Source organism: Cottoperca gobio, chromosome 16 (genome assembly GCF_900634415.1).
Source record: "Cottoperca gobio chromosome 16, fCotGob3.1, whole genome shotgun sequence".
Taxonomy (NCBI): domain Eukaryota; kingdom Metazoa; phylum Chordata; class Actinopteri; order Perciformes; family Bovichtidae; genus Cottoperca; species Cottoperca gobio.
This window is the reverse complement of record NC_041370.1, coordinates 10321038-10347274: the sequence shown is the minus strand read 5'-3', so window position 1 is coordinate 10347274 and position 26237 is coordinate 10321038. Positions and strand designations below refer to the sequence as shown.

The 26237-nt window shown below is 41.9% G+C and overlaps 1 protein-coding gene across 1 annotated transcript in view; it reads left to right on the top strand.

The window, feature by feature from the left end:
* The first annotated feature begins 8769 nt into the window (after positions 1-8769).
* Positions 8770-26237, top strand: part of kcnn3 (potassium intermediate/small conductance calcium-activated channel, subfamily N, member 3) — a 40612-nt gene continuing 23144 nt past the window's right edge. The window contains 5 exon segments of the mRNA XM_029452045.1: positions 8770-9240; positions 9878-10470; positions 10472-10562; positions 10565-10986; positions 21943-22038. Coding sequence (XP_029307905.1) covers positions 9904-10470; positions 10472-10562; positions 10565-10986; positions 21943-22038 — 1176 coding nt within the window. The 5' untranslated portion in view covers positions 8770-9240; positions 9878-9903.

Below are 26237 nucleotides of genomic sequence, written 5' to 3'. Positions count from 1 at the left end.
ACCCATGTGTGTGATACTACCCCCATACTTAGTAGGAGTACAGTTGGAGCTGAGAATAATTATAGGTACACATATAGATTGTGCCGTCCAACTGGTCTGTGTGCAATAGTGAGGTTGTTTCAATCAGCATCTCCACCCATCAATTTGGAGTCACACTGTCATGTGTTTGGATGGTGGGAGGGCGGGACTAATGACAGGGGGAGAAGAGTAAAGCACGATGCAGGGAACGATGGATGAGTGGAACAAGGCAGCATGGAGTGAAATATTAGTCCAGACCGAGGGGCTTAAAAGAGCCAATCGATGCTCTCCAATGGAAAAAATGAGAGAGGGGAAAGAGGGAATACATGAAGGCTGAGTGGGGAGAGAAATGGCTTGGAGTCCAGGTGCACATTTATAATGACTATCATAGGTGGGAATGAAGGGATGGAGCTTCAAGATCAAGACATTTTCACTTATCCTGTGGAAAATCTCAACTTCCACCAAATTTGGTACAGATAACCAGGGTTCCCAAACTGGGGCCACCATGAGGTCGACATTTGTGGATTTGACTGAATCTCGAAAACTGGCAACATGTTAGCCTCGTCATTGTGAGCACCTTAGGATGTTGATAGCATGTCTTTGGTCTCGTAGCCTTGTTGGGTTTTGGTATGTGACCTGTTTGACTTTTCATACCCTGAGAATTAGTAAAAGGAAATAATTGTTTAGATGCAAAAAATATAATAAGAAGTGTGAAACCATGGCATCCGTTCATGTGTGAGGAGTACAGTATACTGCGAGTTTTAAGAGTTTCTTTCATTTACTCTGGTTATTGGGGAAGCTGAAGTCAGAATGCAGATGGACAGTTTTAATAATGAGGAAGAACTCCATCACTGACTCACTTTTTATTTAAGTGCCAAGGAGCTGGTGGATGTCTTTATAACGTCAACACATAATTGGATGGTTGGTTATTTCGATTTTACTTAAATCATATCGACATTTAACATTTGTATTTGTTCTTTGTATTATTTCATATGTAATGGTGGTTATTCTACTGTATAGTATGTTTTATTTCATCGTAGCACAAAGACATTGCTTATTAATGCTATTAATAATTAGTAGTTATACTGAATAGAAATGTGGACACTACAGCAATTGTACTTTAGCACCATGAAAATACAGTGGTGTGGTATTACATTACATTAGATCTAGTAAAATTAACTTTACTGTAGACAGTGTGACTCAGACAGACAGCTGACTCAGGAAGACTGCGGTCGTCTCAGACACAAAAGCACCAACCCTGCTTAACCTTTACTGTCATGGTGACACTTGAATCTGTAATTAGCTTCAGAACACTATCAGGTATCAGGACAGCTGCACAAACTTACACATACTTGGCCAATTGTCTCTTCAATCAAGGCTGACATGTACGATATAATGCTTGAGACCTTCACTCCCTGCGACCTATACATTAAGAGAGGTCTAAATTTGACACGTTCTCTCAGCATGGCGACACGGAACAGGCCACAGATTTCCCACGCCTCGTAATTCCCTAACATTTCATCAACTGACCCTATCAACAGAAGAGAGGGTGACAAGGGGAACAACACAGTTGATCAGTGTTGAGCTTTAGATGAAGGATAAAGGTAGCCTCGGGTTCATCTGAATTGATGCGTATTTCTCAGATTTGTTGAGGGATTCTAATCGGTCTGCTATTGTGGTCGAGGATGACTGTTTCTGCCATATGGTGGAACAATCGACCAATCAGAGATCAGTAGTTCCCCGTTTCTCCCTCCCCTGTTATCGCTCTATTGTCAAAACTCTAATGAAGGCATAAAAAATAACCAGAGCTACATTCATAAACGACGGAAAGGTGGCGACAAGCATGTGGGAGCGGAGCTGTGCACTGTTTAGGAATTTTGGGACTGAGGCCTGTAACTATTTTGGGTACACTAATTTGCTCAAACCTCAGACTCTTTACATATTTGGAGAGGTGACTGTCCTTCTTATGGCAGCGCACATACAAATAGTCTCTAGATCACATGCCAACCAGCAGAATGCCCCTCTCAGATCAGACTAACACAATCTATAGCCCACTCTGCTTGACTCCTTGCTCCTTGCCGCTCACTGACGGGAGGATGTTTCCCAGGACAGTTGCTGACCTGCCTCCCCGCAGATCGGACTGGATCGAATCCCTCTTGCTCCTCGAGGACTTTTGGTATTTTTAAACCATTTGCCTGAACTATTGCTTGACACATTGAACATTATTTTAATTATTTATTATTATTGTTTTAAAGTAATGTTGCAATAAAAGTAAATCACTTTATATTATATATATTATATATATATATATTTCTTGGTGTCATTCTCGCTGTATTGGTATGGCCAGGTATCCGAACCTTTTAGATAAATTTGATGTTAGCAGGCTATTCTAGTCCGTTCTAAGAGTTCAGATGGTGTACTCAGACTGGTAAGGTCAAGGAGATGCTATGATTGTCTTACTTAGAACATGTTGACTAGGATTTGGAGCCATCTTGGGTTAGCTATCGTTAGGTAAACAATTTATGGAATATCTTGTTTTAGTATAAATGTCGTGGGAGAGTGGCTGTTGAATGGATGGTGGCGTACAAAGTCACTGCATCTCTGTATTCGCTTGTATTGTTCATTATCTATCCTCCTTGATTAAGTTTCTAATAAATCTTCAGCATAAGACATCACTTTGGTCTCCATCAGCTTATTTGGTTTTCCAGTATTCTGCTCATTAAGAATATCCTTCACATACACAGGTGTGTCGCTTGCAGCTGGTAAAGAGCTGCCGGTAAAGGCAAAACAAAAAATACAATGATTATAAAGATGTGTAACTAAATGGCAATTCACTGATTATCAGGCCAGGGTGGGCTCCAACTTCAGTCTTTTAACAGAAGCAGATCAGCACGTCAGGCTGAATATAAAGCAAGAAGTTCTTCCAGAGGACCAGGAGCAGCAGGTGGTTTCAAGGAGGGTCCATCATCTGGATAGTGAGTCTACTGAGAATAAGATGTCGCCGTAATCCCTGGCCCTGTGATGTGGTGGTGGCTTTAACAAAATCCAAGCTAATCACCTTGCCTGGTTGGAACAGGGAAGATACTATGAAGATGCAACAGCTAATCTGTCGAGTATCCAACCTAAAAAAAAAAGTCTTCCATGAGGGGGGGAAAAGGACCTGAGTTTTAAAGTGACAGGAAAAGTGTATGTGAGTGGACACTAGTCTGCCGACTAGTGTCTTTTAGTCAGCAGAGAACTAACAAAACACACATCCAATACATCAGCATCGCCACAGCATACACTTAACTACAGTTTCACAGAGTCAGCATGATAGTTAACCTCTGAACTCTTCCAACACTTCCAAACATAAGTAACATGACAAGTGTAAGCAGCACGATTTGACACCAATTGGCTCTTCATATTCTACTTCCACATAATATCTTAACAAGACCTGACATGGAGTGGTGAGCATTTTGCTTTCAATATTTCCCTCTTCCCCTCCACACTCCCTCCTCCTCTGTATCTTTTACCCCCTGTAGTCTCCCACTTTATGTATTTGATTAGTCTCTCTCAGGCAGTCAGATCAGAGTGCTGTTTGCAGTGCAGAGAACCATCTGCATACAGTGGCTGGTTTTAGACTGTGAGGTAGCCCCCACAGCTCCCAGGCCCCTAATGCAATATGAACCATTAGGATACAATGGAGCCGGTGTAAGACAGCGATTAGAGCATGTCTGATAGAGTGGGGCCCGCCCAGTGGTCTATTAAAAAAAGCCATGTTGCTATGCAATGCACTTACTCATCACCTCTCTCTGACGTTTATCATGGTGTCAGATTTTGACAAGACAAGAAAATCCGCTTCTCCATTTTCTCTTTATTGACTGACCTTGTAGTTCAGTCAGAGTATGGTTTTGTTATTCAGTACGAAGTAGCAACTTGTAGCCTACTTTACTCTGGCACTTCTCCTACTCTACCACATTTCCGAGTGAAATATTGTACTTTTTGCTCCACTGCATTTGTCTGAAAGCTAAGCTAACCAACTGCTGGCGGTAGCTTCATGTACCGTACAAACATAGGAGGGGTTTCAATTTTCTTTTGTCTTTTGTCTAATCAATGCATCTCTCCTTTCACTTCTGCGCCTCCTTGTCCAAATTCTCACATTTTCCCTACATCTCTTTTTTCCACCTGATGCATGTCATTACTCCCCTCCGTTAATTTCCTCGACCACCCACCTGTTGTGTCATTTAGAGGTTTTATGTGATTTATACAGTATTATTTTGTGTAGTCAAGTTTTTACATGGCTTAAAACTCAGACAAAGAGAGAGAGACACACACACAGAGAGAGACAAAGAGAGACAGAGAGAGAGACACAGAGGGGGAGAGACAGAGGGGGACAGAGACAAAGAGATAAAGAGAGAGAGACAAAGAGAGACAGACACAGAGAGACAACGAGAGGGAGAGAGACAGAGACAAAGGGGGACAGAGAGACAGACACAGAGAGACAACGAGAGGGAGAGAGACAGAGACAGAGGGGGACAGAGACAAAGAGATAAAGAGAGAGAGAGACAAAGAGAGGGAGACACAGAGAGACAACGAGAGGGAGAGAGACAGAGACAGAGGGGGACAGAGACAAAGAGATAAAGAGAGAGAGACAAAGAGAGGGAGACAGAGAGAGACAACGAGAGGGAGAGAGACAGAGACAAAGAGATAAAGAGAGAGAGACAAAGAGAGGGAGACAGAGAGAGACAACGAGAGGGAGAGAGACAGAGACAGAGCGACACAGAGAGACACAGAGGGGGACAGAGAGCGACACAGAGAGAGACAGAGACAGAGAGAGACACAGAGGGGGAGAGACAGAGGGGGACAGAGACAGAGAGATAAAGAGAGAGAGACACAGAGAGAGACACAGAGAGAGACAGAGACAGAGAGAGACACAGAGAGACACACACACAGAGAGAGACAGAGACAGAGAGAGACACAGAGAGACAGACACACAGAGAGAGACAGAGACAGAGAGAGACACAGAGAGACACACACACAGAGAGAGACAGAGACAGAGAGAGACACACACAGAGAGAGACAGAGACAGAGAGAGACACACACAGAGAGAGACAGAGACAGAGAGAGACACAGAGGGGGAGAGGGGGAGGGGGACAGAGACAGAGAGATAAAGAGAGAGAGACACAGAGAGAGACACAGAGAGAGACAGAGACAGAGAGAGACACAGAGAGACACACACACAGAGAGAGACAGAGACAGAGAGAGACACAGAGAGATCAGGTGGAGTGAGGACTCATCTGTATACTACAACGTTGGCATAGCAACTGCCATCCCACTTTATTATTCCCTCTTTGTATTCTATTATTCACTTTCTCGTCCATATATTTCTCACACCATACATCTGACGTATGCTGCAGGGCAGAACTGTGGACTTACCTTTTCATTCAGTGGGCCATCATTACTCCTCTCTGTCACTCCCCTCTGCCTTCATTGCTCTAAACTCTCCATCTTTCTCTGCTGCCCCCTAACCTCTGTCGACAATATTAAGACTTGTGAAAGATATACAGTGTGGCTTGCCACCATTCCTATTTTCTGTCAGTCCTAATGTCCCCCTGGGCCTCTGGCAGCCTTTTTTTTCCATTTACTGTGCCTTGTTGTGTTGTATTTGTCAAAGCTCTTTCTCTCTTGCTGAGCTCTTGTGTTTTATTGGCAGAACAGCTGTGAAGAAACTACTGCCAGAACATTGAAGTTTGCCTTGATGATTATTTTCTTGATTAAAAAACGAATTGTTTGATCTGTAAAATGTCAGGAAGTTGTAAAGAATGTCCTTCTAAAGCAAAGTGACATATTTAAAACAAGACATTTTAAGATTTTAAACAGAGACAAGTACACCCGCATAATTTTGTCATATTGGAACCAGAGAACATTTTTGCTTGATAAATTAAATGAACGATTATGTTTATCAAAACTGTGCTGATTAATATTCTGTCAAGCAAATAATTGATTAATCAACTAATAGTTTCAACTTTGCATTTGGTAATCTTGACATTAGTCAGCAAAACTATGCACCCAACCTTGCCTTCCCTTACTTAAACCTTGACTCTAACATCCTTCTCTAAAACTAACATCAGTTGCAAGAAAGTTGATACACTCCCTAACATGTATACTTTTCTGTCTTAGTATTTCGGTGCCATCGTCCACAGTAAAGCTATATAACTGATTTTGATTTGTGATGGTGCAGACCTGACCTTTGACCTTTCCCCAGTCCTTTCTGTGAAGAATGTACCACTTGTTGAAGCAGCCTCTCCATCACGACTCAGCCCAGGGCAGAAACAACACATGACTGTATTTACTGCCCTAATGAGGAAGAAACGGGTGAAACAATCCGCTGTCACATTCAAAGGGATACATGTGGATGTTGAACATTTAGGGGAAAATACAGTTAAAAACAAACAAAACTACAAATAAATATGATATTAAAAGCTTAGACTAAAACACATGGCATCGTTTTTCCGTTATTTATCCATTAGCTGTTGGCATATGGATACACGATATGATTTTCTTTAGTGATAGTCTGTTAAATTGCATAATCGCAGGATAGGTTGACCTGTTATAAGAAAACTGTCTAATCCGCTCCCACACAATTCCATGTCACATAATCCGATTAAGGGTTCACATAACGCGCACAGAGAAGATCAATGTTAAACCGATTAGGACAGGTAGAATAGTCTAATTATGCTGGATTATGACGTATAGACTCAGTGGAGATACAATTCTAAATGTATCAGTCTGGAATGAAATCAGAAAAACTCAATACAAAAAACTGCATTTACGTTCATCTCCTGTTAATTAAGAATCTGATTATTGTATTTATTATTATTTTAAAGCATTAATTATAAACCTAATATTCAATTCAATACAACTTCATATATCCATGCAAGAGCAATTAGCAGCCCACCGCCCAGATCAACAGACCAAGAAAAACTATTATAGTTAGAGGCTTACATTATCCTACAGCATCTTATCAAAGTCTAAACCAGTGTTACTCATTGCGCGGCTCGCCAAGCTTTAATTGGTGGCTCGCGTGGCAGTGGGCTTAATAAAGAGGTAATAGATATGATTATGGAGTCAATACAGATATTTCATAAAATCAAGCAGGGCTATTACATATAACCCATTAAAACACTGAAAGTGTCTGCTCTATTATCCTACAAATAATACAAATAATTGATAATAATAATTGATAAAAGATGCAAATATAGACAGAAACAAGATATTTAAACTTGCTGAACACTGACTCACTGCGGAGTTGCCAGTTTTGGCGGTCTATCAGCACTACAATGGTGAATGTACTCTTGGACGGGTAGATACATGGTGGGCTAGTATAGAAATAAATAAAATTAAGGCTCATTAAAAATATGTTAACATAAGCATGCTTATGAATATGGACATTTGCTAAAAAATAATTTATATCGCTAAATTTGAACAGTTAAATTGAAGGATACTACGACCAACCTGGCACTTCATACTCGCGTTAGTTTGGCTACTCCCGTTATAAAAAGAAAGGTACGAGACATACAAGACGAACAAAGGAAATTTCAAGAAAAGTGGACAGAGGAATTTTTATTTGTCCTCCACGAGTTGAACCTTCGTGCGTAATGTGCAAACAAACCGGCTCTGGTTTCAAGAGAAGTCATTTGGAGCCGCATGTCCAAAAGGACGCATCCAAAATTCAACGAAATTGGACAACAAAGGCTCAAACACAGGAACACTAATACAGCTGAACTATTAACTGAGGCATCTTTTGAGATCGCATGGATTTTGGTTCGGGCATAAAAACCTTCTCAGACTCAAACATTGTGAAACACTGTTTTTTGGCTTCAGCAGAAATATTGTTTGCAGAGTTTGACAACATCATCCCAGTATTTAACTAGTCCTGCTTTTAATGAATGCATTGGTTGGCTGCATTGCATATTGTATGTTCTGGGTGAGATGACAGATTAATAAACAGACGTGCTTTTTTATGACTGGATGTAGCTTTTCATACTTTGCTGTAAAAGTGTCTCTCCTATTGACTTTGTCCTATCAATGTGGCTCTCACGTAAAGAATAGTGAAGACCACTGGTCTAAACCATCAATTATCCAGGGGGGGTTCTGTATTACTCAATTTAAGCAGGTCCTTTTCCTTTCCATGCACTCAGCTGAAGGCGCACAGAGACACAACGCTCCGCTCCTGCTTCTACACCCTCCTCCACGCCATGTGTGCAGTTTTTTTTCTGGCACATTATAGTTCTGTCATAGCAAGATATACATTTGTTGAACAAATATATTCCCATTTGCTCTTTAAAGTTGAACATTATTCTCTCGATGCCTGTGTTTTTGACATTGAATTACAGTTACAGCGCCCTTTACGGGTGTAACAGGTGCCACACGCGACCAGATAGGTCATTTATTATAGAAGCAGCAGCCTATGAGCAGCAGCTACAAATACCCAATGGATTACATGTTTTCTAACGCTACAGTAAAAAAATAAATAAATGATAACCCCCAAATATCCCGGCTATAATAAATTAGACATTTGTTTGGCGCCTACATCTTACAAACCCTGCCACCTGTTCTCAGCGCTTATTTCGCTCCTCTGATTCCGTCCAATAGGAATGAACGGCAGGTCTGGAGGCGGAGAAAGAGGGAGAGAAGTTGGAAGAGAGAGTGAGAGACAGATCCGGGGAGACAGTGAGCTGTAGATTGATGGGAAGTCGGTGGAGCCACACATTAAATCACAGACTTCACTGCTCATCTGAGGACTGCTTCTTGACGTCCAGCTTTGCGTTTTTGTTTTGTTTTTTTGTTGCCGCTTTATGTCGCTGCACATTTTTGACGTGCAGCCACAGGTTGACCGATTTAATCCAGTCACTATGGATTATTCCTCTTCATCTCGTGTCGATTGTCACTGACGGGATCGAAATGGGCACCGTCGAGAGATGCCTTGTGGTTGAGAAAGAAAGAAACTGATCATACCAAGTGGAGCGGAGACGGAGGCAACATCTGTGGGCAGCGACGCACAATTTTGAGAGACAAGCGAGGGACCTGTGGAGGCACCTATATGAAAGAAGGCGAAGCGAAAAGATGATGGGATGGCCGTGACAACATGAAAAAGAAAAAGTGTGGTGGTCTATTTTCATCCAGCCAGTGATTCAACACAACTAACCTGGGGGACAGGGACCGAGAGAGAAGAGGTAGAAGGTAGGTAGAGAAACAGACAGGGAGGAGGGGGCCGTGAAGGTGTCTGGTTATATCATGCTGAAAGTAGGTTATTATTTTTGGATTAATCAAATTCAGCCAATTTAATATAGTTAACTGAGGCATACACACAGTTCTTCTTCTGCTGTCAAAACTGAGGGATGTGGAATTATTATCCTTTAGTCCCTGAGCTTGATCTGATTGTAAAGCCAGAAGATTTGCACCATCCTTCCGGATAACATAAGTGTAACAAAAATGACATTTTATGGCATAGATTGCTGGAAGTATTGTGGGATGTGAGAGAAGGGAAACAGAGAGAAAGAGGTCACTGAGAGAGGCTGACTGGGCAGCTGACTCAAATGGGACTCAAGGAATAACATATTCCCCAATTATGGCTACTCATCTTCACTCTGTTGTCCCTCTTTGTCACACATCTTCAGCTTTTTGAGTTCAGACTTTACCCCTATTTGTTTTAACTAACCGTCATCCATCACAATGCTCCCCCACTCCGGCCACTCGTTCTGTGTCAGTCCTGTCTGTATTGCTGCCGTCATGATAAATAGTCTGTGTGTGATCTCTATTTTTCTCCTGTGTCTTTCTTTATAGTTCTTCTCTTCTCTTGTTTGGTGTTTGTCTGTAGAAAGGTGCGTGGCCACAGCAGAGACCATGGAGCCTCCCCCCTCTCTGAGCTTGGCTCTGCTAGGAGGGAGCGAGGATGAGGACCAGCGCTTCCTCCTTCCCCTGAGCAGTATATCCCATCCCTCCGCCACTGGCAACCAGCCGGGATCAAACCACTCCAACCACATGGGAGGATCAAGCCTCGACCGTCTAAATGGCAGCACCCCGTCCCTGTCCCCTGCCACGCCCAACTTGCTTCCGTCATCGCTCCCCAAGTTGCCCTTGTCATCCTCTGGAGCCCAGCCTCTGCCCCCACCCATCCCCAACGCCCTGCACCCCTCCAGCACCCCGCTCTCCTCCTGCCTGGGCTCGCAGCACAGCCTGAGCGGGGACAATTCCCCGGTCTACAACGCCCTCTATTACTCCTCTCACTCACCCTCCATGGAGCGGGAGAGGGACAGAGAGCGTGACAGGGGGTGCAAACACAGACAGGCCAGCCCTCTGGTTCACCGTAGGGACAGTAACCCCTTCACGGAGATCGCCATGAGCTCCTGTAAGTACACAGGCGGGGTCATGAAGCCCCTGAGCCGCCTCAGCGCCTCCCGCAGAAACCTCATCGAATCAGACAGCAGCAGCGAAACCAAAGAGGGTGCTGTTTCAGCTGTTGCCGGGGCAACGGCAGCTGGGGGGCATGACCGACAGCGAGAAGCCCCTCCTACCTCTTTGGTGGTCCAGTCCTCTACAAATCAACCCCCAATTCACAGCCCCCCAGAGATTGTGATTTCTTCCAAAGAAGACTCGCCGTACCTCAGAGCAGGGTATGACATCACTGACTCCACTTCCAACCAGATGTCCATCTACCACCAGAACCACGCGCTGGTGGAGAGCAGGCGGGTGCAGCCGGGGCGGGGCAGCAGACAGGGAGCTGTCGGGGCGGTGGGTACCGGGGCCAGGGGCAGCACTTCCAAGGCCTCCAAACGGAAGAACCAAAACATTGGCTATAAACTGGGGTATCGCAGGGCGCTGTTCGAGAAGAGAAAGAGGCTGAGTGACTATGCCCTCATCTTCGGGATGTTTGGCATCGTCGTCATGGTGATTGAGACAGAGCTGTCCTGGGGCGTGTACACCAAGGTGAGGGGACAGACAAGGGACACTTAAAGGGGTACTCCATGATTTTACACATGAAGATCACTTTAAAGTCATAATTAGTATGACAACGATTGTGTAATGTGTTGGCTCAGGAGGAGCAAATCACCCTGATGATGTCATAAGGGTAGAGACGACGAATTTATAAAAAATAAAGCCTGCGATTCAAACTGAGGGTGTGGAGTTTGAAAGAAATGGTTGTTACCAGGCAGGGACGGTCTAACGGAAGACAAACTGCCTTATGGGAAGTTTAAGAACCAGTGTTATTGGGGATTGACTCTTACTAGGGACTTAAAGTTGGGATATCTTCACATCTGCTGCTACAATTTTGACCATTCTATCTTTAATCTCACAAGTCTCCCACATTTATTGAAGTGCAATAATACATGAGTCCATTGCACCTTTATTGTAGCATCAGCAAATAAACAAAGTCCACAAACCTCACACCAGTCTGCCTTTATGGTTGTAGCTTTGTGCACTGGTGCACTTGACTTTGGCTCATTTAGGTCATTTTTGCCTTTTATTTTGCTTGTAGCCAGTTGGGGTGGTAAACAATGTCATATGGGTTTGCAGAAATTGGCTAGCACCAGCAGCCTGCTTTCCATGCAGCTTAACGTCCACATGCCTGTGCTCAATGTGGTTACGCATTGTTCCAGTCTAGTGGTTATGTGCCAGTTTATTCTGACAAAGCCTACTTACAACCTTATTTCCATTTTCTAGCAAATCAAAATGCTGCAAAGCCACGCTGGTTCGTCGTCTTTGTCACACTTTCCGCCTCGTTAATATGAACAAACAGGCTGTGATGTGTTTTTTTTGTTAGTTTTTTTCCTTGTTTTTTAAAGCTTTTACAAACTTCAGAGAATATTACAGACAGTATAGATACTAACTGCGTATAAGAAGTCTGACAGTTTTTTACTGCCATTCTTAAGTTTGTATAAAGCCACATCTGACTAGGAAGACATTACATATCAGTGCAGTTACATTTTAATAATAATTGAACAGACTGGTATTTCTGGTGCCGACCAGCCAGATTAAAACCTGGGACATTAAATTGTACACGTCTTCAACCCAGGACGCCCAAACTTTGGCTGTTTTGGGCGGGTCGCTGGCCATATGATTAGTCAGCTTTCACGAGTTAATTACCTCATTCATGATTGGTACACCCCACTAAGTCTGACCAGCACCATGCAACATACAACAACATGTGTTGTTGGATTGTCTACTACATGTTATGACCAGGCAGTTGCTGCGTCTGGATGATGTAATACAACGCTGCAAAGGACATGGGGGCAGATTATCAGTAGGAGGCCAGGATCTCATTTGTCTGTGTAATGGGGAGTGTAATAAGCTGAATCGGCCCCTGGCTCTTATTGTCTGTTTATTTTGGCTGTGTTTGTATATGTGTGTGTGTGTGTGTGCGTGTGCGTGTGTGTGTGTGTGTGTGTGTGTGTGTGTGTGTGTGTGTGTGTGAGTGTGTGCGTGTGTGTGTGTGAGTGTGTGCGTGTGTGTGTGTGTGTGTGCGTGTGTGTGTGTGTCACATAGTCCCGGTGAGCTCAGCTTCATAATGTGGAGATACTTCTGGCCTCGTTCCATCCCTTTTCTCAGTCTGACATGTCACAGACAGGCTTGTTTTTCTTTAGCTAATAAGGTGGAAACATTACTTCCACTTATGCAGCTTGTCATACATGGGTCACTGACTATGTGAAGGAAGTTATGGGATCAGAAGAAAGCACAGGTTTACAGGTAGCCTATAAGAATTGGCCAGCTGGGCGTGTCTCTCCTCTTTCTGTTTGAAGTCTCCGAGTCTCTCTCTCTGTTACTGTTATTGCTGGAAGAATCCGCTCTTTACCGTGTCTTTGTTTCTTTTTTCTCTTTGCCACCGTTTTCTACTCATTACTTTTTGAAAGCTACAGTTTTAGAGGCTATGACTTTATTAATGAAAATTCATGGTCGAAATTTCTCTCTCTCAAGCCCTCCTTGTCTCATTTCTTCCTTTCTGTCGACCTATTCTCCTCCCTGAAGGCGCTGGCGGACACTCTTTCTTCCTTTCTTCCTTTCTTTCTTTCATTATTCCCCTCACTTTCTCTCTCCCTCTGCTCCACTGCTCTTCCAGTGGGTGTCAAACTGGGGGAGTGTGATCTGAAGAGAGAAGCGTCTGGGCGAGAAATGAAAGTCTGTAGAAAGAGAGAAAAAAGGAAAGGCGTTAATGAAAAGCCTGATTTAGGACCTTAAACTACAACCGATACAGTCCTAATCTGAATCAGGCAGCACTGTCCATCAATAAGAATCAATGGACAGCTGTGAATTCGAGCAGGGCGGCCACTGTGTTTGCGAGTGCTCTCACTCTATACTGGTTAATCTATGTTCATTAAGGTGTGTAGCTCAGAACAGGAAGACAGAGTTGAAGAAGAATACTATGTGAACATCATTGTCTTGTTTCAGGGTTGAGAGTTAAGAATACTTTAGCAACACCTGATCAAAATGTATTTCTAAATGCTCAGTGCTACTTATTTATTTCTGCTTTATGGTTTGAAGATTTGGTTTGACTCCAACAGATACTGGAGTTCCATCAGACAGTTCACTTAGATAATTGAGGTGGAAAGAAGCCCGCTGGTTGTTGTGAAAATTGGATATCGAGATTGTGAGGATGAAAGAGAGAATGGAAAGGGAGATGAATCAGAGGACGGCAAAGAGAGTGGAGATGTTCATGCAGTGCTTTAAACTAAGGGGGGAGGCCATGAATGATTTCTTGTATTGATCACTTAATCACTCACCCACGCATTGAAAATGGATGCTGCCTTTCTGAGGTGCTACATTGTGTGCATCCTTGAGAGGTACTGTGTGAGCTTGTGGGGAAATGTGATAGGTGCAGATCATTTTTATTGAATACAAACTATTTAATATATTCTTTCTCTCTCATATATATATATATATATATATATATATATATATATATATATATATATATATATATATATATCCTGTGAACAGCACAGTAAGCCTTTGTGTCTTTGACAATAGTTGTAAACTAAATGTCACTCCATGTGTGTGTATGTGTTTGTACCAAACCAGCTGCTCTATCTTGCTCCCAAAAATAGAGATGAAGAATAAGAATTGAACTAAACAGTGTGTGTGTGTGTGTGTGTGTGTGTGTGTGTGTGTGTGTGTGTGTGTGTGTGTGTGTGTGTGTGTGTGTGTGTGTGTGTGTGTTTGCAAGTATGTTAGGAAGGATAAATGCAGAGGTACTAGAGGAGGACATGGTGTTCGGTGCTGTGGGTATAGTGAGTAAGCGTATATTCATGTGCAGTAACAGCTTTCGAGCCCTGTCATCACATACTGTAGCTAAGATGTTCCATTCATTGTATTATTGTCTTTGTCTTCAGCTATTATTATGTGTAATACCAAGATCATGATCAAGGCCACATTTTAGATCAGTAAGATATGTTGTGATGCAAATAATAACTCTTCTTACGTCTGTATATTCAGCAGTGGTGGAAAATAACTATAATGTTGAGGTTTCGTGCTACTTTAGACGTCTACTCTTAACTCTTTTGCGGCTGCTATAGTAACGGATTAAAGATTTCACATGAAATACACGATGAGGTTGTAATATACAATGAGACTGTTATAGATTAAGATAGACGGGATTAGCGCCACTTTAACAAGTCACAACAAAATGTACACATTGATGCGTCAACATATTAATCTAATATATAATAATGTATCACTTACAGGGGCTACAACGAGAACTTTTACTTTGATAAAACCTTTGTACATTTACTGAACTAAGATTTTGAATGTATTTTACTTGTAATGGAGTAGATTTTTGTGGTTTTGGTAATTTCTATAAAAAAAAGATCTGAATACTTCATCCACCATTGATATTCAGCGCTCTAGGCAGTGGCAGTAAATCCTTGCTCTGTAAATGTCCAATCACAGTTGTTGAGCCACGACAGATTATGCAGAGGGCATATTGGATGATGAAATAATTCAGACTCAATAAAAAGAAACATCTGAGACAATAATTTATCTAGAGACATTTGTGTTTTTATACTGTACCGTGTGTCAAGCGTCACACCCGACATGTTCTGTGGCCTCCTCTCAAGATCAGTGTCACCGACTCAGGACTTTGACACTTCAAATGTTAAAAGCAGTATGGGGACACTTCCTCTTAACACACTTCTGTGCTTCTATTATTGATTTTATTAAGAACAGGTTTATTGGGGAGGGAGTCCCAGTCTGACATGTGTCTCTGTCTGAGAACAACTGAGGCCATTGGACACCTGGGATCCTTAGTTTGTTACTGTCAGATCAATAGATCACTTCTCAAAGGCCCATGAGGCCCCCCGGGGCCCCGGCTCCACACCACGTTTCAGGCCTGCAATGGAAAATAGCTATTCTGAGGGAAATCACAGCAGCAACTTCAACTGCCACGCCGTCAATACCCACATGCAACACCTCGACGTACAGGATGGGAGTTGTGTGTGTGTGTGAGCGTGATTTCACAAACTAGCAGCAGGGCTCGCTTCCATTGTCCCTTTCCTTCCTTCTTCTCACTTACGGAGTGTTTATATTCCTCCCCTGGCGAGTGCTAAATGTGTCTCCATTTCCCCAATGGGGTCATAGTCATCTCAGCAGGCTTACAACATCTCCCACATTCCTCCTGCGCTACCACCGTCTCTCCCTTCCCGCCCTATCTCCCCTATTTATGACATTTCTCGCAGACATTTACTGGGAGACCTTTTTACATCCTTTCTCTGTGAGGCCACTTACAGTGGCTGCATGCTGCTTCTCAGACGATAGGCTACATGAAGATCATTAGGGAATTAAACTCACCAACTGCCTTCATATTCTCTTAAAGAGCTATCAGCCATCTCAGCACTTCTGCACCACACTCTCCCTCCTCACTTCCACCTCTTCTTTCACCTCCTCTTCTCTTTTCCTCCACTCCACTCCACACTGCCTTCATCTTTTAGATCACAGGCTTCTAAGGGACTGTAGATCCCACAGGTCTTGCTACTAACGGGTACAAATATGCTCATGTCTTTCAGTGTAACAAGGCTAGGCTACCTCTCTGTATGTGTGAGTGTGTTGTTAGACATGGCTGTGTTACTTGATTCATCCACCGGTAACAATAACATTCACGTCAGTATACGTCATCTCCTCTCTGAATACACACACACACACACACACACACACACACACACACACACACACACACACACACACACACACACACACCTTTAGAGTGTGTGTTTTTATGTTTTCAGGTCGGTCATAGTAATAGTCATGGATGCACCTGCTAGTGTGTGCATTCACAGCTCCCTTTGTCTGTGTGTGTATGTGTGTGTGTGTGTGTGTGTGTGTGTGTGTGTGTGTGTGTGTGTGTGTTTATCCTGGTATGGTGACATGGCTCCTCTGTCTACTGCCTGTTTCCCTGTTGACTGATTGCAAGACGACATTGCACTGACAGGGAGAGACCCCCAAGGCTAACTCATTACAACATGCTCACACACGCACACACACCTACACACACACACACACACACACACACACACACACACACACACACACACACACACACACACACACACACACCTTCATATGCATTAACAACACATGTAGGGAGAGACGTATCACTTTGTGAGTAATGTGTAGCGTGTATTTGCTCTCACATCTGTGTCAATAAGGGTGAGGTGGGGACAATTGGGGAAAACCCTTATCTAGATACTATTGGGTGTGTGTGTATTGTGAGCGTGTTTATGTGTGTGTGTGTGTGTGTGTGTGTGTGTGTGTGTGTGTGTGTGTGTGTGTGTCTGATTGAACTAAAGAAGCTCAAAAAGCTCATTATCTCTGCATGCTTTCCACCAAGCCATTGATCAATACACACTAATTGCACACGGATGCCCAGCTGGACAAAAAGAAGGAGGACAAGACACATAACACACACACTTAACATGCAAACATGCACATTAACAGGGTTGTTATCTCTATATGGTTGAACACAGGCCACCAACACAGTCATCTCTTTTCCTCTTACTGTTTGCTCATTTGGATTTCAAGAATGACACAAATATCAAAAAGATTTAAGATTACATTTGCGTTGTTGTTACTATACAGCATTTTTGTTTTTGGTGTTAAAGGGAGTCGCATGTCTTTATGATGTTTCTTAATAAACAGTTTGTCCGTTTGCCCAGCGCTAAGCCTTTTCACATCAGACATTTTGACTTATCATCGTGGGCTTTATTACTAACATTAATATTCGCTCTGTTCTATTCAAGTGTCACAGTGAGCCGTGACAGTGAGCCGTGACAGTGAGCCAGCATGCACAACACAATTCAGTCATTGTTGATTTGATTGTACCTGTACACTGCTGGTTACCTGGCAACCTCACTGTGACAACAAGACTCCAGAAAAGGTTCTCTGCTCAACTGTTCATCAAGAACTAGCTACAGCATGTATCTCCTGGTGAAAAAAAAACACAGTGACGTTTTTTAGGAAACAAGTCACTGCACCTAGCCAAAAAGTAGTCCCGCACTTAACCCCCCTGTGAAACCACAACTTGTCGTTGATTAGTAAACTTTAGAATTGTTGGTAAGTGTATTTGTGAACTTCGGACAGAACAGGCTAGCTGTTTAACCCCGCTTCCAATTTGTATGTTTAGCTAAGCCACTGTAATTGCCTGCTTGCTCTATCTCGATACTTAACTCAAGAACTGTTGTTTTGGTCACGAGCACTTTCACACAGAGAGTGAATATTACTCATTCAGGGACTGATGGGACTCATGGGACTGAATAAGAAATGGATTTTTCTGACTTCGGGATTATTATTGCAGCTATACGGCTTCACATGAGGATTATAAAAATAACAACACGGAGGCTTCGTAGTCCGAACCAAGATGGCAAACTTTATTACTTCTTTCAGCCTTGATAAAGGAAGCGCATGCCAGATCCACTCCTTCCTACTTTTTGTTGTTGTTGTTTTTGAGGTTGCCACGTTGTTGTTTTTAGTGCCACAGATTGTAATATGTAGAAGCTCCTGTGCATCTGCTGTCCACATGCAAGTCTGCAGCTGTGGAAGGATAAACAAAACCTTTGGTCTCACTGTTGCTGTCTTGATCTAGAGTTGAATACAGGTGCATTGATTTAGAACGGCACTTGCATCAGATGTGTCCAATTACTAGAAACTAATGGACCCCTGCCAGCCAATTAGAAAAGAGAATTATCAGTGGTCATGGTATGAAAAAGCCGAAACAGAACAGAAGTGGAGTATGTACGTACATACGTCTCTGTCACAGTCAATTCACTATATAGGCAGAGTAAGTGAAGTAGAAACAGGCGGGAACAAAATGCTCTTGACAGTGTGATAGGCAGAACTGAAAAAGAAACAGAGCGGGCAACAGACGGCTGGAGGTAAACGCAGCGAGAGAGGTCAGAGAGAGCGAGAGAGAGAGAGAGAGAGAGAGGAAGTAAACTCCAAGCAAATCACATTTCAGCTCACCAGTGTGACTGTGTGTTCAAACAGATACGCTGCTGAAATACAAGTCTGCATTTTTCTCATTAGCACAACAATGTTGGCTTCCTTTTGTACCTAGTTCGCTTCAGTGAGTACAAATGAGATGTTAGCAGAGGAGAGACAGACCAAGACGGGCAAAGAGTGTGAGCATATAAAGACCAACGACAGATAGAGCTTTGGGCAAGCAGATAGAGGAAGTCCGTAGAGAGCCAAAGCTTGATGGTATTTTCCCAGTGGTGTGCTGTGGCACATAACCACACTGATATGAGAAACAAATAAACAACACTAACTTAATGCTCTGCTCGTGTGTGTGTGTGTGTGTGTGTGTGTGTGTGTGTGTGTGTGTGTGTGTGTGTGAGTGTGTGTGTGTGTGTGGTTGTCTATACGTGTTAAATGGTAGAAGGGGGCTCAGTTTCATATTCAATCGTCTCAGATTTGGATAGTTATGGGGAAAAAGGCGTATTAAACTGAGGGTGTCTGTAAGGATGAACAAACTAGACTGTGTGTTTGTGTGATGTTGGATTAATATCATTAAGGCCATGAAGCATCTGCAGGCAGTAACACACTAACACACTCTATTTTCCAGAAGGCTGACTTGCAATATATATTCATGAACCCAAAATGCAATGTAGATTCTGCTTAATAGTGTCATGAAGGAAAGGCTGAGTAATACGTAAAAATTCAGAATGTACATTTAGAGTAAGAGAGTGGTTGGCCTTGAATGCTTAACAGCAGAAATATCTGCTCTGAGTTGCTTTTTTGTGTATTATATTCTGCAGTTCAAAACATAGTCCTTGATCTGATGTAGACCAATGAAATAATTAAGCGAGTGTGGCTTTGAGAACTGAATGCAGCTAGTATATATATATATATATATATATATATATATATATATATATATATATATATATATATATATATATATATATATTATATATCTCTTTAAACCTGAAAAATGTAAAATTCTTTTTGACTGCTGATTCCTGACATGTTGCATTTGTGTGAAGAATATTTCCCCCCAAATACTTGACAGGTTGAAAAAGCCTTTGAAAGAGAATATTGACACTAATAAGATGCTCAATAAGAAAATAAGAAATGACACCTAAAACCTAGGTAACTACAAAACAATAACATTTTTGGTAAAATCCACAATTCTGTAAATCTCATTCATCATTGACAAATAAACATATACAGTAGACAAAGAGATACCAATGTTTAGCTTACCTGAGGTGTACGCAGTTTGTATTATTTATTTTTCCACTTTTCTCAACATTTAAAGAATATGTCTATATTTTTTGTCAACTAATCCCACGAAAAGACCAAAACCAACAATGAATTGATCACAATTGATCTTACTGTCACAGTTTATTCCTCTTCAGCCACCTTCTCCATTCCCCAGGGCTTTCCATTTACCCTTTATCCACCAGCTGTCCTCAGACTTTCCCTCCTTCCTCCCCCATCACCTAACTTCCACATCCACCTACACAGCTGCTTCCACTTCCTTCATCTTTTCTGATTGCCCCCCGCCTCCATCACCCACCAGCTTCCCATTCCCTGGGTTCCTTCCTACACCTGTTGTAGATACTTACCAGAACACCATATCAATCGGCGCTTAAAATAGTCAACAAATAACTCTTTACCCCTATTTCAGTAACGTAAGGTAAAAACAACAGTGACCTGCTGTCTGAGAAATATTGCTGAGGGTATTTTTGTTTGTTTGTTTTTTGAGTTTTTCCTCATCCAAATGCAGGATCTATAGGATAAAGGATGTTGGATATTTTTCTAATTGATTTTTAGATAGGCTCAAAAGCATGAGTCTCCAGCCAATGAGCTTTACTTAAGCACAGCAGTGCTTTGAGCAAAATGTTCACATCAGCACGCTAATATGCTCCCAATAATAATGCTTGCATGTTGATGTTTAGCAGGTATAATGTAATGTATATAATGTTAGTTTTGTAAAGTATTTGGTCATCAACCAAAGTATAGGATAAACTGAAATGTTGACCTGATGATGGCACTAGATGAAAGGTCAAGGGACAAACGTTTTTTTTTACAATTCATCCTCTGGGTGCCATGAATACCTGGACCAAACTTATGGCAATCCATCCAACAGTGGCTGAGATATTTCACTTCAAACCAAACATGTCAACCTCATGGTGGCACAAGGGTCTGAGCCAAGTACCATGGCAATCCATCCTATGGTTGTCGAGACATTTCACTCTTTAAACCAAAGTGTCAACATGATGGTGGTGCTACAGGGAAAGTCAGGGGATCACCAGGTCATTATTATAAGTGAAAACTTTAACTAGATGGTGGTGCTAGATGAAAGGACAGAGGATGACAACAGAACATGAATGTGTGTATACAATTTCAGAATCATCCAATAGTTTTCAAGATATTTTAGTCTGGACCAAAGAGGTGAACCAACATACAGACTGACCGTTAGACAGACTGACATTTCCATCCCCAGATAACCATACCACCAGCGAGGCTAACAAGGTTTCCTGATGCATGACAATTATGGATGAGGTGGAAGCAAAGAATAACAGAAGGTGAAATGGAGTAACATTTCCTCCACAGAATCTTTTTCTTTTGCTGTTATACCAGGACATTTCAAAGGTCATTAATTCACATACCCCATGCCCACTTATCAAATAAATAAAATAAGCTGTGTTAAAATAGCCAACATGCATGATTTCTTATTGTCTCCGCTTTTAACATCTTGTTTGAAATGTGAAACCTGGTGCTTCTGAGGAAGTTATTGCACCTGAAATCATTCATGTATTCATTCCCACAGCACACTTTGCTCTCACACGAACAAAATTGCTCTTACCATTAAAAATATATTCTGAAATGAACACAACAAAAAAAATCTCTCACATTTTCCTTTTGTTATATCCGCTGTATTTCTTAATGGTGATTATGTGTGTGCAGTTGTATGTCTGGTGCGTTTGTGTACATGTGTGCACACATGTGTATGATAACTAGTTGCTGTGCTCTGAGTGTGTGAGGTGATGGGGTTATAGAAGTCCACTGAAGTGCTATGAGTTGTATTGATTGGAAGTTCCCCAGTGCATTGATTATAAGCCCTATGAAACCAGACAAGCAAAGGATTTAAAGCTTGGCTGCAGTGATATTGACGGGTGGAATACTTTCGTCCTTCGTTTGAAAGTCTCCTTTGTAAATGTTAGTTCTTATTGTCTATGCTGTGGCAGTGCCAGAGGACATGATGTGAGGAACTTGAAGTTGAACCAGGTAGAATGTGGACGATCAGTGTGGGTGTGTGGGACCTTTCTCTTTCAGAGATGTTTTTTGTCGTTGTACTCTGAATATTAAAACAACCATTGTGGCAAAATAGAACTGAAATATGTATCATGTTTGTGCTACATGTTTCTCAGGGTGTATGTGTTCTTTTTTTCTCTACAGAGCTCCATGTATTCTCTGGCCCTGAAGTGTCTGATCAGCCTGTCCACAGTCATACTGTTGGGCCTCATCATAGCCTACCATGCTCGGGAAGTTCAGGTAAAACACAAGCACATACACACTGACACAAACCAACTCATCGGCAGGTGTTCGACATTTTGGTAGCTTTAGTAGTCCTGCTTTGAGACTTATGCTGCGTTTCCACTGAATGGTACGCTTCTTCTCGATACGACTCGACTTGCTCTTTTTTGGTTTTCCACTACGGATAGTATTTTTAGTACGATCCGCAAATGTGGAAATGGAAATTCTGGGAGGGGAGTTGGTTGCAGTGGAAGACTACAGGAAGTCACTGTGGCTGGCTAAGAAATAAGCAGTGTTTAAGTACTGTAAAACCTTAAGTTTCCTTTTAATTAGTGAGCTTTAGTGGTGCTGGTAGGAAGACTTTGTTATCTTTGGACTGAGCCAGGCTAGCTGTTTCCCTTTGTTTCCAGTCTTTATGCTAAGCTAAGCTAACCAACGGCTGGTTGTGGCTTCATACTTAGTTGACATCAGAATCCTTCACAGGTCCTGTTTTGCAAACCTGCAACCACCCGCAAAGCTCAGTACGGCCCGTTCCCTGCAGTTATCTCTAAGCCAAATCCGGATCCATCCTGTGATTAAACACACACACACTGCTACACAGTCACTCACTATAAAGTGCTTTATTTTTACCCTGGTACAAGCTGGGTTCTCCGTTCTTGAATCACGAATCCAGCCGAGGAAAAGTCCGGGATGGCAAGCACGTCCCTTGCAATCAGTGCTAAACTTTCACATTAAAAGCAATCCTGACGGCTGATCATACTTGATAGTATTAGTTGATTTAGATGTCATCATTTAAAATTCTGATTTCTCCTGAAGAAAACACATTTGTTTTTGTTCTCACCCGCTGCCCCGACGCATTTAGTTCATTTTTACCTGTACCCAAACCGTACACGTAAATTTATATAGATGTTTTTTTGCAGGTGGAGATAGATGATAATTGTATTTCTTCAAATATAAGCAGAGGCACATCTGAGCTCTGTCAAAGTGAACACATTATGTCGGCTGCTGAGACCAAGGGACCCAGGTGTGTGTCGGCTCCTGCCAATTAATGACTTTAATGAGCGTCTTAGTGGGATCGACGAAACAGTCCAAAACCAAATGTGAAACACACACTCAACCAATAATAACCCTGTCATTCATTAGATGAATGTACACATACACATACAAATACACACACGCAAGGCACACAAACATAAATAGCTTCAACCTCTTGTAAGGCTGAAACAATCGATCAGAAATGCTTTCATGCTTCTTGATATCTGCTTTGCTATTTGTCATTTAACTAATATAATGGTACCGCGGTCATTTAGCCGGGGTTTTCATCTGAACCCACTTGCAATCGATGCACATTGACTATTTATGGGAGCCTTGCGGGAATCGGACCCAATGAGTGCCCCTACATCAGCTATTACACCCACCAGCTAAACCACAGAACAACACTCATTCATCTCGCCACATATTAGTTTAATGCTGTGACTTTTTTTTTTCTCCATTACATCACAGCTTGGATGTTGCTGGAAATGTTTATTACAGTTACAGCGAGTCTGTGACGCATTCTGCTTTAAGGCTCTCCGTCTGTTGATCAATAACTAGATGACCGTTGCTTATTCACTGTCATACACAGAGACGGATAGACTGGCAATCAGTCTGTTATAGGCAGCGGCTGTGTATTAAGATTCACGACGATGCGTGTGTTTGAATATGTGGTTAGGCATTCATTGATAAAAGAGCCCTCATTTCTGCTCACAAGTTTGATGTCACAATCACATACAGAGTCAGTCATCCTCCCACGCGCACTGTGGCGGCCACACGTGACCGGCACACTAATACCAACGGGCGAAGAAACGATTGATACTGTAAGGCCGATGGTCTTCTGTTAATCTCTTGGAGAAATCCGTCTTTTTGATTAAATGAAGTTAGGAGTTTGGGGAGGTGTGCTAGGAAGGAGATGATGCTTTGATTAAACCCCAAATCACTTTTGATGATAGCTTGAAGTGAGGATGGTGATAAATTATAAGCATTTTTTACCCTACAGCTTTAAAGGATAATCCAGGTTTATTACACCTTGAGTATTGTGTTTGTAGTTTTGAGCATCATTTCTATTGGTTAAGATAACACTGTACTGTGATCTGGTGACATTGCACTCAGATATTCAGGTTTTAACCACTTTATTAGGAGGTAAAAACCAAAGGAGAGCACAGATGAAATACAGGTAATGATTCCTTGTTGCAAGAGAACTTTGAGCAAAAAGCTAAGGTTTGGTTGAAAGAGGAAGTTTACAGTTTCTTTCTGTGTCTCTTCCAAATTACAAATAGGAATGGAACAATAAAATACAATCTAAAAATCTTTATTATCAATTATTGAATTGTTACCTGAAATGGGAATACTCCTTAGACCTGCAGTTAATATTATTATGGTTACCTGGTGTCAGCAGAAACAACCTTCAAACATTGACATATTATAACACCTTTTACGTTGATATAGCATCATTATTATCAAACAGTTGCTTATTTACACATCCAGCAGTTACGGAGCAACATATTTACTCATTTGGAGTCGGGTTTCCTCCTAATTGTTTAATATTCACTCTCTTTTAGCTCTGCTTTTGGTCTCTACGTACTCCCGAGGGAAATATGTAGCTCTTTAGCTGCTTAATGGTTGCTCACAGTCGAAAGCAGCAGTAAACAGCTAGCCTGGCTCTGTCAGTGGCAATGTGCAGCATCCCAGATTGCATGCTCATATGCTCAAATAGGCTTCACCCAAAACCATACACATGTTTCATTACATGCATGTTAGTTTTATTATTCAATACCAGCCTGCTGGTGGCGAGCCTGTTTGCTTATATAGGAGCACGATAAATAGGGCCAGTTTTTCTCTGCTTTTTATTGGTGGATGGTTCAAACACAAACACACACACACAGATACACACCAGGAGAAGTAATGCTGTCTGAAATGAAAGGCATTGTTCAATAAAGATCTCATTCTTAGATTATGACACACTCTGCAAGAGCATTTTGCCCAACATGTAACAGGATATTACATGCACACACACACACACACACACACACACACACACACACACACACACACACACACACACACACACGCACAAGCACACACACATTTGCACAGAAGGTTGGAGAGGCAGAGACGCTGGAGATCAGAACGATGTTATCGGGTTTAGCTGGCATTTAAACCACCTTTCTCTCTCCCTCCTCATGTCTTTTATCTCTCAGTACTTTTTGTTTAGCACCATCAGTGAGCTTCTCTTTTTCTTTCTTTTTTCTTTCTTTCTCCTCCTGCCTCTTCGTCATTATCAGATTAGATCTGTCTCCCTTCTCTTCCACGGGGCTTTAATTCAATTTTGTTGTTGAGTTTCACATCCTTTCTTCCTGACTACTCTCCTGCCTTGTTACTCAGCATTCGACTTCTCACCTATTTACCCTTGTGCTGTTGTACTTTCACACACTCCTGCTATTCTCACCCTCTAGAAACCCTCCCTGTCTTTTTCTTCTTCTTTTTTTTCCGCCTTTTATCTTGTCCCGTTTTCATTCATCTCTCGTATCTTTCCTCTCTGCCTTCTTCTTTTGGATGTTTCTTCCCTTTCTCCTCTCTCTTCATCTTCCTCGTCTCTTCTAATCTGTCAGGGGACAGCCCAAACCAATTGTGCTCAGCATAAAATAAGGGGGAAAGGTGGGGAAACAATGTTTTTGTTAACTATTGACAGTAATTATCTTGTTATGAAAGAGAGATAATTATTCTGAAGCAAATGGGAGCATGCGGCAAGCGACATGAACGTGCAGCAAAAGTGTGTGTGGTTTAAAACTTTTTGTTAGCTGACATGAGACATGTTTAATTTGGATTGAGAAACTTACAGTTGTATGAAGTGTTTAGTCATCTGAGCCACATTGACACGCGTGGTTTTGTTTCTTTTCTCTTTAATCCAGCAAATTGGTAAATTAAAATCCTGGCCAAAAAATAAAACAAATGCAAACTTGAACAACGAAAAAGCTGGCATTGTAACTTTGATCGCCATTAGTTTAGTGTATGTTCATCATAAATCAGTGGAACACAAATTTGCACATTGCCAAATTCTCAAAATCAGAATGCAGACTTCACATCATCTATTTTTTACTTATTATATTTTGTCAGTGTTGCTGCACAGGTAGGATTCAGTTACTTATTTATTTAGCCTTCAATTGTATTCAATCCTGATA